The sequence below is a fragment of the Callorhinus ursinus genome, unplaced genomic scaffold (assembly GCF_003265705.2).
Source record: "Callorhinus ursinus isolate GAN/ISIS: 27379988/994484 unplaced genomic scaffold, GSC_fseal_2.0 scaffold18, whole genome shotgun sequence".
Taxonomy (NCBI): Eukaryota; Metazoa; Chordata; class Mammalia; order Carnivora; family Otariidae; genus Callorhinus; species Callorhinus ursinus.
Genome location: NW_027397080.1, coordinates 10,189,629 through 10,207,648, shown reverse-complemented (window position 1 = coordinate 10,207,648; position 18,020 = coordinate 10,189,629). Strand labels below are relative to the sequence as shown.

Here is an 18,020-nt window from a genome sequence, read left to right as displayed (position 1 = left end):
TGTGGCCACCAGGGGGCCGAATCCTCTTTGCCCCAGCTGGCCCAGGTTACCACACTCCCCCCAAACGGAGAGTGGCTCCTGGCCTCCCCCCCCCCCCCCCCCCCCCCCCCCCCCCCCATTTCCCGCCCCCCCCCCCACACTCCCGGCTCCCATGCACGGGGCAGAGGTGGCTCCTGGAGAGAGCAGCCGGCTCGAGTGCAGTTCTGCCGTTTTATTTTTCCTGGGATACTCAAGGGGATGTGGGAACAGCCACAGGTGTGGTGAGGGGAAGCCCCATCTCCCCTCCCCATCAGCTGGGAAAGGGGAGAGGCCCAGGCGCCCTGGTCCTGGGTTGGTCCAGCCACTGCGGTCCCTGGGCCCGGTGGGCTGAGGGCTGAGTGTGGAGCCCCTGGGAGGGTGGGGCAGGCTCCTAGGTGGGGTTCGGGATTCTTCATAAAAAGCCACGAAGCTTGATCCCCACGAAGCCCAGCCCCGCGGGGTGGGGGGGGAGAGGGGGACGCAGAGCCCAGATGGGGGACCCGGCCCGGCCTGGCCCGTGGTGGGGGAAGTAATGGCAGAGATGGTGCCCCTGCGGAGGTGGTGAGGACGAAGCGTCGGACCAGGAGAGAAGGGGGTCCAGGTGGGGGCGCAGGGCGGAGAGGCACGGCCCCCAGCCCAGCCCGGGCTCCTTCGCGTGGGGTCAGGAAGGTAAAAAACCCACGAGAGTGTGACGGGCAGGAGGGGCCGGGGCGTGCGGTGCCGGCGGGGCGGGCGCACGGGGCGGCCCGCGTTCACAGTGACCTCGACGCTGGGTGTACAGTACGGGTAGAAAACCGCGGGCCCGGGCCCGGGCTGGGCGGGCCGGGCCGGTCACAGCCTGGTCTGGGCCTCGGGGATGTAGATCTCGATGCTGTCGGCGCTCTCGGTGGCCGAGCTGTGGCGGAAGGAGGCGGCGCGCTTAGCCGCCAGGAGCCGCTTGCGCGCTTCCTGCCGCTGCCGGTCCACCGAGTCCAGGGAGCGCTCCTTCACCGGCACGCCCCGGCCCCGCGAGGGCTTCTTTGGTATCGGCGGAGGGACCTTCTTCTCCTCCTGCCGGGAGAGGGGGCGGCGACTCAGTCTGGGGGCAGGGTCTCCCCCTGCCCGCCAGTCCCCCACTCGCGCCCCCGCCGCCCCAGGGGACGAACACCGCGCGGCTCCCACGCGGGAGGGCGGCCAGAAGCCCCAGGTGTGCCGGGGACAAGGTCTCGTTAAAAATTACGAATCCGGGCGCCCCCTGGTGGCGCCGTTCGTGACAACTCGCATCCGAGTGATCGCTCCTCCGGGGTCGTGGGTGGGAAGTGGGGGATTTCCCCCCAGTCGGGAGGAATGCGCGGCCCCGACTCACGCAGGGCAATGGGGGTTCGCTACCAGGCCTCTGGGCCTCATCACAGACAACGTCTAGTGAGGCCCTCCAAGATCCCCTCCGTGCCTAGCTCCAAGCTAAGGGCAGCGCCTCTTCTGAAGGCTCTAGTTCCGCTCCCTCAGACTATAGCTGGTCCGAGGGGGCTGCAGCCACCTCAGGGTTCTGGCAGCTCAGGCAGTGATGGGCACAGGGCCAAGCAGATGGCAGTGACCAAGAGTGTGGTCGTATTGGAAGAAGATGATCCCCCTCACCTGTCCAGGACTGCCTTTGCTGCCCATGAATGCCCTCAGCTCCCCTCCTCTCCCCACACAGGCCCTCTGTGGGGAAGGGCGTTTTCCAGGGTCCGGCTTCTTGGCTTGAAGGGACTCTCCCCCTACCTTAGGCTCCAGGAGTTTCCAGCTGTTGGCCTTGAGTTGCTGTAGCTCCAGGAACTTGAGGGTCACATCCTCAATAGAGAGCTGCAGGAGGTCCCAAAAACCCGCCAGGTCCTGGAAGGTGGGCACGGGGAACGCAGTGGGGTCCTTCAGTGGAGGGAGACAGAGGAGAGGCGGCCAGTCAGGAAGATCTGCTCCCCAGCCAAGACCAGAGAAAGCCCCATCCACCCTCCCCGTCAGGAAGCTCAGCCCGGGACAGTGGGGTTGGGGGGTGGGAGGCAGGGAGACAAGAAAGAGCCTAGGCCTCTCCGTCTTGAGCACAATCACCTGGTCTCACCTCCAGGGATATACACCCTTGGTGGGCTCCAGCCCATGGGCACTCACCATGCTTTGCTGACACAGCCGGAAGAACTGCTGAACCTTCTGGGACAGGAGAAGTTGTGTGCTGCCCACGGCACTGCGGATCTTCTCCAGGACTGGGGAGCAGGAGGAGATTCAGGGGAGGGACGGATGCCTCTCCTTTCCCAGCCTCCAGGAAGTCTGCCCTGAACGACTCAACCTTGCCTTATCCTGCACTCTCTGTCAGTCTGTCCCCTCCAGGCCCTCCTCATCCCAATCTTCAAGTTCCTAACAAGCAGCTCCTATCCCACGGCACCCAGAAGACAGTATCCTCGGACACCAGTGTTTCTTCGACAATCTCCATTTCTTAAGCACTTATCCTCCTGGGTCCTTCTTTCCTCCGATGTCATGGAACAGAGGGAAACCAGCCCCAGCCTGGCCCTTCAGGCTTACCCAGGCACTAGCTCAATGACCACCCATCGGCAGAACTTTGCCACTCATCAGTATATGACTCCTTGGCTCATCAAGGGTTACTGAAAATTTCATGTGCATGACTCTTGCCTTCCTAGTCACTATCCCATCAACTGAGGGATTCTGAGGTATGGCCACGTCTCCCCTCAGATGGACTTGCAGGGAAGGGCCATGGCCTCCCTCAGTCCAGGCCCATGTCTTCGGGTGGAATCTCCTTCACCCAGGCCTCAGACAGTGATCTGACCTTGGCACTGGCTCGCCCTCTGCCTTGAAGTGTGGTCCTACCCCCTGGATCAGACCTGGACTCCCACACCAGCCAGATGGGAACAGAGTCCCCCTGGCCCCCAAGGACTGGGTGACTTGGACCGGTCCCATCTCCTAAGAGGCCCGGCCCTTCCACCTGGTCACTTGCCCAGTCCCACCCGGGCCTCTGAAGCTGCTCCCCACTTCCTTCCAAGAGCTCCCAGCATACCCTGCGGCCAAGGGGGCCCCACAGATATCCAGGCCAAAGCAGCAAACCAGGAGGAGGCATACTCAAGCCCAAGCGGAGGGCGCTCGCGTTCCACTGCTCCCCGCCCAGCCCCAGCTGGGACCCCTCCACGCACGCAGCGTCCTGCACTCACTCTCCTCCGGCAGCTCATAGTCCTCCGCCTCGCGCTCCATCTGCTGGCACCAGTGCTCCAGCTTCTCCACCTCTGCCCTCAGCATCTTGATGAACCACTCGCCGTCCCGTGGGCAAGGGGACGTGCGGCCCGAGTCGGGGAGGCTACGTGAGCCGCGCTCCATCCAGGAGTCACGGCGGCTAGACCCGGGGCCGGGGGTGGGGGCAGGGGCAGGGCCTGGCGACCGGTCGGTGGCCGGCGGCTCATACGGCAGTGGGTAGCCCTCGCGGTAGGCCCACTGGCCCTGCGTGTGGACCGTGCGGAAGACTGAGTAGGTGGGAGCCCGGGGCCCGGGCTGGGGCTCAGAAGCATGCCTCTGGAAGGAGCGTCCGAACTGCAGGGCCTTGTCTTCTGTGGCCACAGTGGCCAGGCCGGCCAGGCCCTCCAGCTCCAGGTCGGCCTGCACACCCGCCGTCACACTGTTGGAGCGCTTGAACCTTGCCCGCCTGGCGAGAGAGGTGGCCGTCATCGCTGCTCCTGCCTAGTCTCATCCCCACCCTCACAAACCCCCCCCACCACCCCAGGCCAAAAGGAAAAGGAATGAGAAAAGAAACCTACAATGGGATGGACATTAACCCACGACCTTTAAATATACCTCTCCCTGCAGGTGGGTACAGAATTCCTGTTGCATTGCGTCTGGACAGGGGCGATATTCAAAATATCTAACAATCTGTACCCCAGGGGGGCAGAAAAGATGCTGGCCCGTATGGATCAGAATGGACACACCCAGAGTTCCAGAGCATGGCCTGCAGAAGCTGGACTGTGGGGCAGAGCAGAAGGGCAAGAGAGGGGCCAGGGTGGTGGCTCTTTCCCAGTGACTACTGAAGTATTTCAGCATTTTAACAAATAGTGTGTCTTTGCTGCTTTACACCAACTGCATGGGTTTGTCTTCAGCCCTTCAGAAATGAGTAAACTAAAGCCCAGAGAGGTGGGTGGTCACCGGGCTACAAAGTAGCTAGCCAGGATTTAGATCCAGGGCTGCTGGCTCCTCAGCCCAAGCACTTTCCACCACACCAGCGGCTAGAACATCAGAAAGAACTGCCTTGGAGTGGCCAGAGGGTGGGAGGAGCCTGCAGCTGAAAGGACTTCTCCTCTAGGGACCCCCACAGCCCAGCCCAGAGTCTGGCCAGACATGGTCAGCCAGCGCCAGTGAAGTTGAATTAAGTTGTTGGCAGGAATGACACAGGGCCTGGAAATTTCTGGTCTTTGAGTTAATATGCAAATCCTCTGCAAAACAGAAAGTCAATTGGCCTTGTTCTTTGTCACCGCTCCCCCCACCCCCACCCCCCGCCCCGCAGTTCAGAGTTCTTTGCTCTGCAGAAGTCTGTGGCCCCCGAAGTGCATGGAGCTGGGGTCAGACAATCCTTGAAGAAGTGGGAGTCAGGAGATGTGGGGGTGGTGGGGAGAGGTGAAAAAAAGTTTGACGTCTGGAAATTTCAGGACCATAAAAGAAAGACCCATGTGTCCTAAGCCACCTCCACCCCATTATGGTCTGAAGAGAGAGGGACTTGGGGGGCCAGCTCTTGGTGGACCCCTCCAGCTTCCCCTGAGTCTCCTCCAACCCCCACAACTTCAGCCTTCCTCTTGCTGCCCAGGCCTTCTCTCCCTGCCTGCCTTGCCTGCCTGCTTCCCTCCAGCTGGCGGGCTGCCTGCTGGGAGCCTGTTGCCATAGAAACCAGGCCCAGAAGGATGCTGCAGGACCCAGGAAAGAGAGATGCACTCATGTGCAGTCTCCAACAAGCCCTGTGTCCCCACCCCCACCCAGAGAGAGAGAGAGAAAGCGAAAACATATCCGCATTGCCTCCCACATGGCCTTCACCCCGGCATCCGCCCTGTCCTGCCCTGGTCAGGATTGTACCACCCTCTGCCTTGGTATCAGATCAGCCTCCTTTCAAGACACCTCCAGCTCCACTCAGCACAAAAGAAAAGCACTAGATGAGAAGTCAGATCTGAGTTCTAATGCTGGATTTGTTGCCATGTGCCTTTGGGAAGTCACTCACCCTCCATCTAGTGTGTGTGTGTGTGTGTGTGTGTGTGTGTGTGTGTAAAATATATTAATATGATACATATGATTATATATAAATACACAAGCACACATATATATGATATAAAATGACAGGAATGGACCAATAATCACCAAGGTACTTCCTCTCTCAAAAATTATACCTTGCATATTTTCAGATCAGGGGCCCAACATTCCCTCACCAATCCACTCAGATCTGGAGCAGTCTTCCTAAAGCTGACCTCTGCCCACTCATTCCCCTGCCCAAAACTCTTCCACAGCTCCCCACCGCCAACCAGAAAAAGTTCAAGTTTTCTCTGCTGGCATTCACCCAATGCTAGCCTCGACTCTGGAAGCAGTCCTCCTCTCCAACCTCATCCCCCCTGCATTCTTCTTGTTCCCCAAGTAGACGATTCTGGCCCTGACTCTAAGCCTTTGCATGTGCTAGTCCCCTTCCTAAAATGGCCTTCCTCCTCCTCCCTCCCTGTCCATTCCCGCCTCCAGTCATCTCTTCCTCTGTGAGCCTCCTGACTGCCCCCAAGACCATCCCCAGCACTGTACCTCCCTCAGCAGCCTTCTTGCCTGTGGAAGCAGCCCACTGTTCCGTTAAATTGTTCTCTGTTTCAGGTGAGAGTATTGTGTGTCTAACTGAACTGTTTGGATGTATGTTGGCTCCACCCCAAATATTTTCACGCCTCTGAGCTCCAGTTCACCTTTGGCTCCTTCAGAGCTCCAGCAGTTGCAAACCACACAGGAAAAGGTGGGGCTTGCCCCAGGAAAGACATCATCGAAGGCTGCCTTCCCTGTCTGCTTCCCCGGTCCCCTCACAAAACATGGATCTGTCCTTCAGCACCACTGCGCATGCTGCCTTTCACCTAGCCTCTGAGGGGTCCTGAGAAGATCACATCCAGTCTGGGTGGAAACAGGCCACGTGGTCTGGAACAGAAGCATGGGTAAGTGCCTCAGGCTTCATGGTTCTCAAGTCACAAATTCAATGAGGTCTCTTCACCATGCCTGCCTCAAGGAAGACTAAAAAAGTTGAGGAGCTCATGGGATGACTAGAAGCACAGTCTCCACCAACGTTCCCAGCTGGGGGCCAGAGACTGGCACAGTTCCAGCAGGAGTCGGTCAACCTTATGCAAGTGGTATTTAAAACCAACAGTGTTGGGGCGCCTGGGTGGCTCAGTCGTTAAGCGGCTGCCTTCGGCTCAGCTCATGATCCCAGGATCCTGGGATCGAGCCCGGCATCAGGCTCCCTGCTCTGTGGGAAGCCTGCTTCTCCCTCTCCCACTCCCCCTGCTTGTGTTCCCTCTCTCGCTGTGTCTCTCTCTGTCAAATAAATAAATAAAATCTTAAAAAAAAAAACAAACCAGCAGTGTGAGGCAAACCATAAGAGACTCTTAACTAGAGAGAACAAACTGAGGGTTGCTGGAAGGGAGGTAGATGGGGACATGGGCTCAATGGGTGATGGGCATTACAGAGGGCACTTGATGTAATGAGCACTAGGTGTTGTATGTAAAAGATGAATCACTAAATTCTACTCCTGAGGGCACCTGGGTGGCTTAGTCAGTTAAGTGTCTGACTCTTGGTTTCGGCTCAGGTCATGATCTCAGGGCTGTGGGATCGAGCCCCACATCAGGCTCTGTGCTCAGTGCAGAGTCGGCTTCAGATTCTTTCTCCCTCTCCCTCTGCCCCTCCCCGCTCACGTGCTCTCTCTCTCTCTCAAACAAATAAAAATCTAAAAAAAAATTCTCCTGAAACCCAAACTACACTGTATGTTAACTAACTTGAATTTAAATAAAAATTTGGAAGAATTAAAATAAGATAAAATAATAAAACCAGCAGTGAGCAACACCTGGCTGGCTCAGTCAGTGGAGTGTGCGGCTCTTGATCTTGGGGTCCTGGGTTCGAGCCCCATGTTGGGTATAGAGAGGACTTAAAAATAAAATCTTTTTGAAAAATCAAAATAGATAATAAAACCAGCAGCGTGGGATGTGATCACCCAAGAAAAGGGCAATGAAACAAAGATGCAAAGCCCTGGGGAACAGGGACATTTCAGAGGCGGGTGGAGACAATGTAGCCCCAGAGGCATCTAAGCCAGAGAGGAAGAGGAAGGAAACCAGAGCAAAGTCACCTAAAGGCAGAGCGGAGACAGAAGGGTCTCAAGAAGGAATGAGTAATCAACATGGAAAATGCAGCCAGTCGAGAATTAAAGGTGTCCACTCATTTGGCAAAATAGAAGCCACTGGGGACCAGGGCAAGAGTCAGTTTAGTGGAGTATGGGGGCTGACACAGACGGCAGGAGGTTGGCAGGAGGTCTAGAAAACTAGGCAAGACAATTCTTTCAAAGAGCTTGGTTGAGAAAGGAGGAAAAGAAAAGACAGTGTACCTTTAAGGGAGGGATATTTTGGTTATTTGTCAATTATATCTCAATAAAGCTGGGTTAGGAAGAGGAAGAGAGGGATGTTTTATTTAGGATGGTTCTCCCATGCCATATCTCGAGAGGAGAGAAACTGCAGGGTATGCAGAATAATGATCGAAGAGGTCCACGTCCTAGTTCCTAGAAGCTCTGAATAGGTTACCATCCATGGCAAAAGGGACTTTGCTGATAGGATTATGTTAAAGATGCTGAGAAAACGAGAAGAGTCTGGATTATCCAGGTGTGTCCAATTTAATCACCAAGGTCCTTGTAAGCGACAGAGGGAGAGAGGGAAGCCAGAATCAGAGATGGGACGACAGGATCAAGGCCGGAATGATGTGATGTGGGGACTCGACCTGCCACTGGGGCTCTGAAGACAGCAGGGGCCTACGAGCCAAGGACTGTGGATAACCTCTATAAACAGGAAAAAGGGACAAAACAGATTCTTCCCAGAGCTCCAGAAGGCATCAGTCCTGCCAACGCCTTGATTTTAACCCAGTGAAACACAGTTCAGACTTCCGACCCCTAGAAATGTAAGACAATAATAGTGCATTATATGATGCTGCTAAATTTGTGATCATTTATTACAGCAGCAATAGGAAACTAACACAACCTGTAAAGAGAAATCGATTAAAGATTGAGAGGAAAGAGGCGGTAGTCCAAGGACCAAACATAAGGAGTATAAATAAAGAATAAGATCCTTTGAGCACTTAGTATGCGCTAGACTAAGTATTTTGCACAGAAACATGCTCAATCCTCAGAATCGGTCCTCCGTTAAGAGTGTTAGTATCATCCCTATTTACAGATGAGAAAACTGAGGTTTAAAGAAGAAAGGTGGACTCTTACGATCAGACAGTTATCACTTTAACCCAGCCTGGCTGTGGAGGCCAGTGCTTACACCACTCCAGTCCACTGCACTGCCTCCCCAGGGCGGAGGGAGAGGGGTGGCTGTAATTGCGGAGATATGCCTCAACCTCGGGCAGGACTGGTGGCAGAGGCGAGGGAAGGGAGGCAAGGAAGTTGGGGGTTGGTCCAGAAGTGGAGACAGTTCCCACCACATGACCACAATCATTACAGGGAAGTGAATAGGGAGGTGGTCTTCTGGAAATTTGGGGGGTCAGGGAAGAAATGAGAATGAGCAGCTTTAGGGGAAGCAGCCCAGCAAAGGGTTAGCACATGCACCCTGGAGCCAGACTGCCTGGAGTCAAAACTCAGCTCTATGGCCTGTGCCTCAGTTTCCTTGTCTACCAGTGAAAATGATCACAGAATTCTCATGAGATAACATATGTAAAGAATTTAGACCAGCACCTGGCCTACCAATTGTAAATGTTAGCTATTATATGGAGAGGCAGGGAGGTTTGTAGCTCTCACTGAAAAGAAAGGAAGCTGGACAAATACAATAATGGGAATGTAGCACTGAGAACCCAGTGAGGGCATTGTAGTTATTAATCATTGTGATTGCTGCTGATCACTTCCATCTGTTCTCAAACAGCATTCAGAATAAAACCTCTTTTGTACTCCAAAGCACATTGTATTATAGTTAGTAATTTGCATTTGTCTCCCTTATAAATAGAGCCATTCCTCACATAAATGCAGGCTGAGTGGTTGGTGGGTTGGTTGGTGGGTGGGTCTGTTGGTGGGTTGGTTGGTGGATTGGTTGGTTGGAAGGAAGGATGGCACTATTCATCCCCCAATTTCCATTCTCCCTTTCTTCCTCAGTAATAGAATCCCACAATTTGAAGCTGGACACATGGCCACTTCGAGTAACAACTCTTTTACCAGTTTCTCTGGTAGAGCCATATGGGTTCTAGCTCACAGGATAAAAACAAAAGCGTATGTGCAACTTCCAGGAAATGTTCTTAAAAGGAAAACGTGCCATTTTTTGTTCCTTCCTCCTCCCTGCTGACCAGAATGCAGACACAATGGCTGGACTCTAGCAGCCATGTGGGAATACGAGATGGAAGCCAAGCGCTAAGGATGGAGAAGCAATAAGATAGAAGGAGCCTGGGTCCTGACACTGCATAGCACCTACCAGCTCTCAACTGAATCTCTGGACTTCTAAGCAAGAGAGAAATAAACTGTCATCTTGGGGGTTTTTCTGGAACTCACAGCCAAACCTAATCCTAACGATAACAGATGAATTTTCAGGGTAGTGAAGTCCAGAGCTTATGTCCCTATTTAGTTCTGGATTTGGCAGTATTTGCTGTGGTCTTCACAACAGCTGTAAACACAGGATAGAGACCGGCCTCAGTTGTGAATCATCACTCATTCATAACAATGCCTGTCAAAATATTTTCTCCCCAAGCTTTTTAACAAGGTTGAGGAGGCCTCCCCCCTCGAGCTCTTTGGGGTGACAATGATCACATTCCTGATGATTCTGGAAGTTGTTACATGGTTATTTCAGGGTGACATTTCTACTGTGATTCTCTAAGGGATAACACAAAGGGCTCTAGGAAGAAGCTGGTTTATCCCAAGAGACACAGTGTCCAAGGAAGGCTCCACATCCAGGAGTTGTCAAGAGGCTTTATGAGGAGTATTTGGCAGCAGGCTGGCAGGGCTGGGAGGGGGCACTGGGCAGGGAGGGGCAAAGGGCAGTAGCATTTCAGCAAGACACAGGCATGGTACTAGCTCCCTCTCTGAGAAAGCATCTAAGGGCTTAAACATATAATCATTTGGGGGCCCTGAGTCTACCACCCCAGCCTGGGGGCTGTGACAGTGATGCCGAGGTAGGGCCAGGGTGGGAGATTTAGAAAGAGCCATAGGTCAGTCGGGAACCGTCCTTCAGTAGAAGACTGAGGAATGCAAGCAGTGTCCACACCCAGGGCTTGTGGTCAATCCGCAGTGCATTGCTTTCGCATGACTGCTCTGGGAGTACAAATTCATGAAGGAGCACCTGGGAGGTTCAGTCGGTTAAGCGTCTGCCTGCGGCTCAGGTCATGATCCCAGAGTCCTGGGATCGAGTCCCGCATCGGGACTTGCATCATTGCTCAGCAGGGAGCTTGCTTCTCCCTCTCCCTGCCGCCCCACCCCGCTTGTGCTCTCTCTCTCTCTCTCTCTCTGACAAATAAACAAACAAACAAAAAAATTCGTGAGGATGGAAGCTTCTTTCCCAGGCCTCAGGGGGCTCTATTCTTTCAGTATATGCCAGGGTCCCAAAGCCAGAAATTACCATGATGCTAAGGAAGGGGTGGTAGGGAGGGGGCGACCTTCCTACATAGAGTTCTCCAGCTGGCCCTGTTTGGGCTCAATTGGTTATAAGTAGGGTTGTTAGATAAAATACAGGACTCCCTCTTGAATTTGAATTTCAGATAAATAACAATTTTTTTAGCATATCTCATGCAATATTTGCAAACTACTTATACTAAAAATTTTTCATGGTTTATCTGATAACCAAATTTAACTGAGCATTCTGTTGTACTTTGTTCATTTATTTTGTTTGTTTTGGCTAAATCTCGAATTTAAGGTAAGGTCTTAGTAGGAAGGACCTAGAGGTAAAAGATACAAGGGGATCCCCATAGTTAGAGAGCATTTGAGGCAAAAATCACCTGGTTTCTATGTTCTTAAAGGGCCCCAGGAACACTCTTCTAATATTTAGCAAGGACATCTGATGCATTCTTTTATCCTGGCCCAGAGTATGCTGGGTCTGCATAGATAGGTGCTATAGGATGCCCTGTGACAGTGCTGGTAACTGATCCTTAAGTATGCTCCTTCCCACCACAGGGCCTTTGCACATGCTGTTCCTTCTGCCTAGAACACTCTTATCTCCCACTTCCACCTAGTTAATTCTTGTTCATCTTGTAAAATTGTGTTAATTGTTCATTGAGATCTCTGCCTAAATGTCACTTCCTCAGGGAAGTCACACCAAACCACTCTGACAAGGTCAGAGCCCCCTGTGGCACACTCTCACTGTGCACAAACCTCTCCTTTGTGGCACCACCACAGCTATACTTGCCTGTCATTTATGCGCTTCTCAGATTAACATGGCAGTATGCCTCACAGGGCAAGGGCTGTCTGGTTCCACCTACCTGTGTATCCCCGGTGCCCAGCAAAGTACTTGACAAATAAGAGGGATCCAATCAATATCTGTGGGCAAATGAATCTTGGGTGGGGGTACAGTGGAGATGGAAGTAAAGAAGCACCAACAACCATCCCTGTGTATTTCCAAGCCAAGTCTCTGATGGTGGGCAACTGGAAAAAAACCCACTGACAACAGGTATAAGGAGCAATAAATCTGAATTCTTCACCCAACAGGTTGGCAGGGAACACACTGAAAGGCAGAAAAGGAGAGACCTTTCCTCCCTGGCAATTTCTAAAACGAATGTGCAGAGAGAGACAACAGATCCTGGGACCAGTGAGACAGGAGTAAGGACAAGAGAGTCCAAGAAAATGGAGCGGCAGCAGGTGGGGAGCTCCTGGACGTTTGCCTAGAGAGGCGGCTGGTAGTCATGGCTCGTTTTTATGTAGCATTTGGGGCATGGTGTGTGGTAAGTCAGACTTAAAGTGCCAGAGACATAAGGGACAGAAAGGACAGTGCAGGTGTATAACGAAGGATGCCTGCAGCAGACAGGCGAGGGAGCCTGGCCAGAGACACGCGCCAGATTTCTCCTCTCCCCACCTGTCACCCCCTTGGGTTCCCAGTGTGATCACCTGTCCCAGGCAAGTCAGTTCTTCAGACATTTATCCAACACCATCTCCCCCTCCCCAGCTCACCCCACCAAGACCTCACAAATACCTACACAAGAGCAAGGAAGACCTCACTCTGTGCCTATCCCCGCCCTTCTGTGACTTCACTCCAAAATGCTTCTCAAATTGGTCCACTTCTCTCTGTATCTGCTGCTATCAGCCTGGTCCAGACAACTGATCAATATAGTAGACTGAACTAACGTAAGAAGCTCCCACTCACACACACCCCCAAACACACAGAAATGCCGGTAAAATAAAGTCAAAAGGTGTTTCTGCTATCGTGCCACGCTTGAAAATAGGAAGAGAGATATCTTCAGGTACTAGAGACAAAAAGGAAAATCAAAACCTAAGAAGTGAGAGGGAATCTAAGCCAAGTGAGCCACAGGAATATTGGGCCAGACATATGCTAGAGGCTAGATGGTAGTACCCAGGGAGGATGAGAGGAGAAACCCCAAACCCATGCATCCCGGGGAGCTGGAAGGAGATCCTGTGCATAAAGCCAGCAGCCAAGAAGGGTCAATTTCACTCACAAACGTGGACTGGAAAACTCAGATCATGCTCCAGGAATGTGGCCAGGAAACAGGATGCGGAGAATAAGAACATTAAGGCTGCTCTGTGTGTGGGTGTGAGCTCCAATGAGTACCACCACTGAAATACAGCAACCTCAAGCTGAGACAGGCACTCTAAAACCGGCCCCAGGCTCAAGCAGTACTTTAGCATAAAAAACGCGAGAGCCCATGAGGAAGGAGTGGGCAGCGACAAGTAATTGTGAACACATAAATTGTTAAAACATGTTTGTAAATCTAAACTATTAAACCATGAAAGATACCAAAACAACTGATTTAGTGAAGTTTTTTTAAAGAGGTATAATCAAATTACTAGACAAATACAACATGGGAGATGGAAGGAGGGAGTTAAGAAGGAAATTAAAGGGTTCCAAGGTTCTTGGTGTTTGCCTATGCAGGGCAGAAATACTCACTAATTTTAGACTTTATTAGAAAAATATTAAATTGGGGCGCCTGGGTGGCTCAGTTGGTTAAGCGACTGCCTTCGGCTCGGGTCATGATCCTGGAGTCCCGGGATCGAGTCCCACATCGGGCTCCCTGCTCGGCGGGGAGTCTGCTTCTCCCTCTGACCCTCTTCCCTCTCGTGCTCTCTATCTCTCATTCTCTCTCTCTCAAATAAATAAATAAAATCTTAAAAAAAAATAGAAAAATATTAAATTAAGCATATTTGCTGAAAATCTGAGGACAATCACAACTAAAATGTAAACTTCCAAACCAGGAGAAGGACAAAGAGAAATAAAGTAAATGTGATCAGTTCAATAGAATGCAGAAAAGTAGGGGCGGAGGAAAACAAAGGAGAAGCCTGACAAGGGCATTTGGCTGGCTCAGTCGGTGGAACACCTGATTCTCGATCTCAGGGTTGTGAGCTGAAGCCCCGTGTTGGGCACAGAGATTACTTGAAGAAGAAAAAAAAAAAAGGAAGAAAGAGCATATCAAATGGAAAATATTTAAAGAGATAATAAAAATAAGTCCAAATAAATCAGTAATGAAGATATATATAAATAGATTAAATATGTCTACTAAACTTTAGCTCCATATGGCTTACAAGCAACAGGTCTACAACACGAGGGTACAGGGAGGATGAAAACCAAAGAATGGAAAAAGATATTTTGGCAACTTAACCAAAAGAAAGCAGCCATAATAGTAAAATCAAGCAAAATAGACTTGGAGGCAAAAACCCATAGTAAGGACGAAAGGGAGCCTATTTACGATAAAAGAACCAACCCACAAAGAAGATATAACAATCATAAACCTGAATACTTACGAAGAGTACTCTCAAACTAAAGAAAAATTAATAAAATTACCAAAGGAAATGACATATCCACAATCATGGTGAGACTTTTTTTTTTTTTTAAGAGAGAATAAGAGCGTTGTGGGGGAGGGGCAGAAAGGGAGAGAGAGAATCTTTTTTTTTAATTTTTTATTGTTATGTTAATCACCATATATTACATCATTAGTTTTTGATGTAGTGTTCCATGATTCATTGTTTGTGCATAACACCCAGTGCTCCACGCAGAATGTGCCCTCTTTAATACCCATCACCAGGCTAACCCATCCCCCTACCCTCCTCCCCTCTAGAACCCTCAGTTTGTTTTTCAGAGTCCATCATCTCTCATGGTTCGTGGGAGAGAGAGAATCTTAAGCAGGCCCCACCATGCCCAGCACAGAGCCCATTATGGGGCTCCACGACCATGAGATCATGACCTGAGCCAAAATCAAGAGTCAGATGCTCAACCAACTGAGCCACCCAGGCACCCCATGGTGAGATACTTTTAATACAACTCTCTCAGAACTGGTAGATCAAACATCAAAAAGAAAAAACAAACATTTGAAAAATATAATGTACAAGTCTGACCATCTATATAAGAAATGTATATATAAAACAGAGGAAGTCTCAACAAATTCTAAGGAATAAAAATATCATACAGAATGCATGCAGCAAATTTAGAAATCAGTAGTGAAAAGGTGGTTCCCCAACCCTCCACCCCACCAAAATTTGGAAACTAAAAAAAAAAAAAATCTTCAAAATAATTCATTGGTAAAAAAAGGAAATTATGATAAAAGCTACAAGCTATTTAGAACTGAACAATGGAAATACTGCATCTCAAAACTTATCAGCTATAGCAGTATAGTTAAAAGGGAATTTATAGCCTTAAAAACACATGTTAGAAAAATAAGAAATAGTGTTTAAGAGGCTGTAAAAAAAAGGACAGAGATGGTAGAAGAAAGAAAATGAAGATAAAAGAGAGAGAAACAATAAAGGTGCTAACCAAATCCAAAGGTGAGTTTTTTTAAAGACTGATAAAATATAACTTTAAAAAAATATATTAAGGGGAGCCTCAGTGGCTCAGTCAGTTAAGCACTGGACTCTTGATTTCGGCTGGGGTCATGATCTCCAGGTCATGAGATCAAGCCCCTGTATGGGGCTCCCCACTCAGTGGAGAGTCAGCTTGAGATTCTCTCCCTCTCCATCTCTGCCCCTCACCCCACTAACACTCTCGATCTCTCTCTCTCTCTCTAAAATAAGTAAATAAATATTTAAATATATATATATGTACATGTAAATATACACATATTTGTGTATGAATGTATTAAATGGGCACCTGGTTGGCTCAGTAAGTTAACCGTCTGACTCTTGATTTCAGCTCAGGTCACGAGCTCAGGGTTGTGAGATGGAGCCCCACAACTGGCGGCTAGGCTAGGCAAGGAGCCTGCTTAAGATTCTCTCTCTGGGGGCGCCTGGGTGGCTCAGTTGGTTGAACCACTGCCTTCAGCTCAGGTCATGATTCCAGAGTCCTGGGATCGAGCCCCACATCGGGCTCCCTGCTCATGTAGGAAGCCTGCTTCTCCCCTCTGCCTGCCGCTCCCCCTGCTTGTGCTCTCTCTCGCTCTCGCTCTCTCTCTGTGTGTCAAATAAATAAATAAAATCTTAAAAAAAACTATTAAAAAAAAAAAGATTCTCTCTCTGCCTCTCCCTCTGCCCCACCCCACCCGCTTGCACACGTGCTCTCTCCCTCTCTCTCTCTCTAAAAAAATAAAATAAAATAATTTTTCATAAATAAATAAGAATATATTAAAATGATAAAATAGTCAAGCCTCAGACAAGACTGATCAAGAAATAGAGGTAAGACATACATATATGGTATTAGGAATGAAAAGAGGGGACATAAGCTACAGATACAATAAAAACTTATAAAATTATAACACTATAACACTTAAAGAATATTTGTGCCAAAAATTTTTGGAAACTGTCAATTTTTGTAAAATGGTCCATTTTTTAGAAAACTATAAATCATCAAAATTGACTCAAAAAGAAAAGGAAAACCAGAACAGGTCAATAACCATGAAAGAAACTGAAGCTGTAATTTCAAAACTTTCTCCTATCCCCAAAAGGCATCAGGCCTAGATAGTTTTATAGGCAACCTTTACCCAACCTTTAAGGAATAGATAATTCCTCCTTTACACAAATGGTTCCAAGAACAGAAACACAAAGAAATGCTACCAAACTCATTTCAGGAGTCCAGCATCACCTAAATACCTGAACTGAATAACCACAATAAAGCAAAATTGCTAGCTAATATCACTTATGAACAGATTATAAAAATCTTAAAGTAATGGCTATTCAAAAAATCCAGTAATATATACGAAAATAACACAGCAAGACTGTGACTAAAACTGCTAGAGTTCCATATGCCCCTTCTTCTTTTTGTCTTTAACCATAAGCACCCTGATCTGCAGCTATGTGCCCTGTTCATTGAGCCCTGCTTCCCAACTAAGACTACATGCCACAGCCTCCCTTGCAGCTAGATGCCACCACATGATGTGGTTTCAGCCAATGCGCTGTAGGTGAGGCTGTCGGGTGTAGCTTTCAGGAAATCTTTTTTTAAGAGGCAGAACTGCATCCCTCCTTTCTTTCTCCTTGGTACTTCTCAGAACGCAGACAGGATGGCAGGAGCTTGAGCTTCAGCTCCTGGGACAGAGGTGATACACAGAGTGAAAGAGCAGCAAGATAGAAAAAGCCCGGATCCCAACACTGCACTTCGCCAACCACACTTCCTCTTCTTTTTTTTTTAAAGATTTTATTTTTTTTTATTTATTTATTTGACAGAGACACAGCGAGAGAGGGAACACAAGCAGGGGGAGTGGGAGAGGGAGAAACAGGCTTCCCACGGAGCAGGGAGCCCGATGCAGGGCTTGATCCCAGGACCCTGGGATCATGACCCGAGCCGAAGGCAGATGCTCAACGACTGAGCCACCCAGGCGCCCCACCACACTTCTTCTTTCTCTAAGTGAGAGACAAATGCACTGAAGAGACTACCAAGGTCCTGTTACAGCTGAACTTCACCCAAACCGATAATAGCATCAAGCAGGGTTCGTGCCAGGAATGAAATAATGGATCAACATGGAAAATCTATTAATATAATTCACATTACAGATGAAAGGAGAAACTCTATGATCATCTAAGTGGATTCTGGAAAAGCATTCAATAAAACTCCACTCTCATTTTCTGTTTAAAAAGAAATAAAAGTAAAACCTCTTGGCCAACTAGGAATAGAAGGGAATTTCCTTACCCTGATAAATAGTAACCATCAAAATCCGTACCAAACATCATTTTACTTATGAGTAGGATTTGAGAAGATACCCACTAGTGTCAGGAATAGGACAAGACTGCTCCACTCGAGTGAACTAGAAGTTCCATTCAATGCATTATTCCAAGAAAAGGAAATTAAAAGAATCTGGATTTAAAAGAAATATCATCCTAGGGGCACCTGTGTGGCTCAGGTAATTAAGCATTTAACTCTTGATTTTGGCTCAGGTCATGATCTTGGGTTGTGAGATCGAAACCCTTGTCACACCCAGCTCAGAGCCTGCTTCAGATCCTGTCTCTCCCTCTCCCTCTGCCCCTCCCCCTGCTCGTGCACATGCTCTCTCTCTCTCTCTCTCTCTGAGAGAGAGACAGAAAGAAAGAAGGAAGGAAAGAAAGAAAGAAAGAAAGAAAGAAAGAAAGAAAGAAAGAAAGAAAGAAAGTTCCTCATTTGAAAAAATAAAAGACTAAATCAGAGAGGGAGAGAAACCGTAAGAGACTCTTTTTTTTTTTTTTTAAAGATTTTATTTATTTGAGA

The 18,020-nt window shown here is 49.4% G+C and overlaps 1 protein-coding gene across 7 annotated transcripts in view; it reads right to left on the bottom strand.

Annotated features, from left to right (window-relative positions):
• Positions 1-201: 201 nt before the first annotated feature.
• The window catches only part of DLGAP3 (DLG associated protein 3), a 63,958-nt gene continuing 46,139 nt past the window's right edge, over positions 202-18,020 (bottom strand). For all 7 annotated transcript variants that reach the window (XM_073902945.1, XM_025856672.2, XM_025856673.2 and 4 more), the window contains 4 exons: positions 3,189-3,673; positions 2,140-2,231; positions 1,759-1,902; positions 202-1,068 (listed from right to left, as the gene is read on the bottom strand). In XM_073902945.1, the coding sequence (XP_073759046.1) occupies positions 850-1,068; positions 1,759-1,902; positions 2,140-2,231; positions 3,189-3,673 (940 nt within the window). In that variant the 3' untranslated portion in view covers positions 202-849. The remainder of the gene's footprint in view (positions 1,069-1,758; positions 1,903-2,139; positions 2,232-3,188; positions 3,674-18,020) is intronic.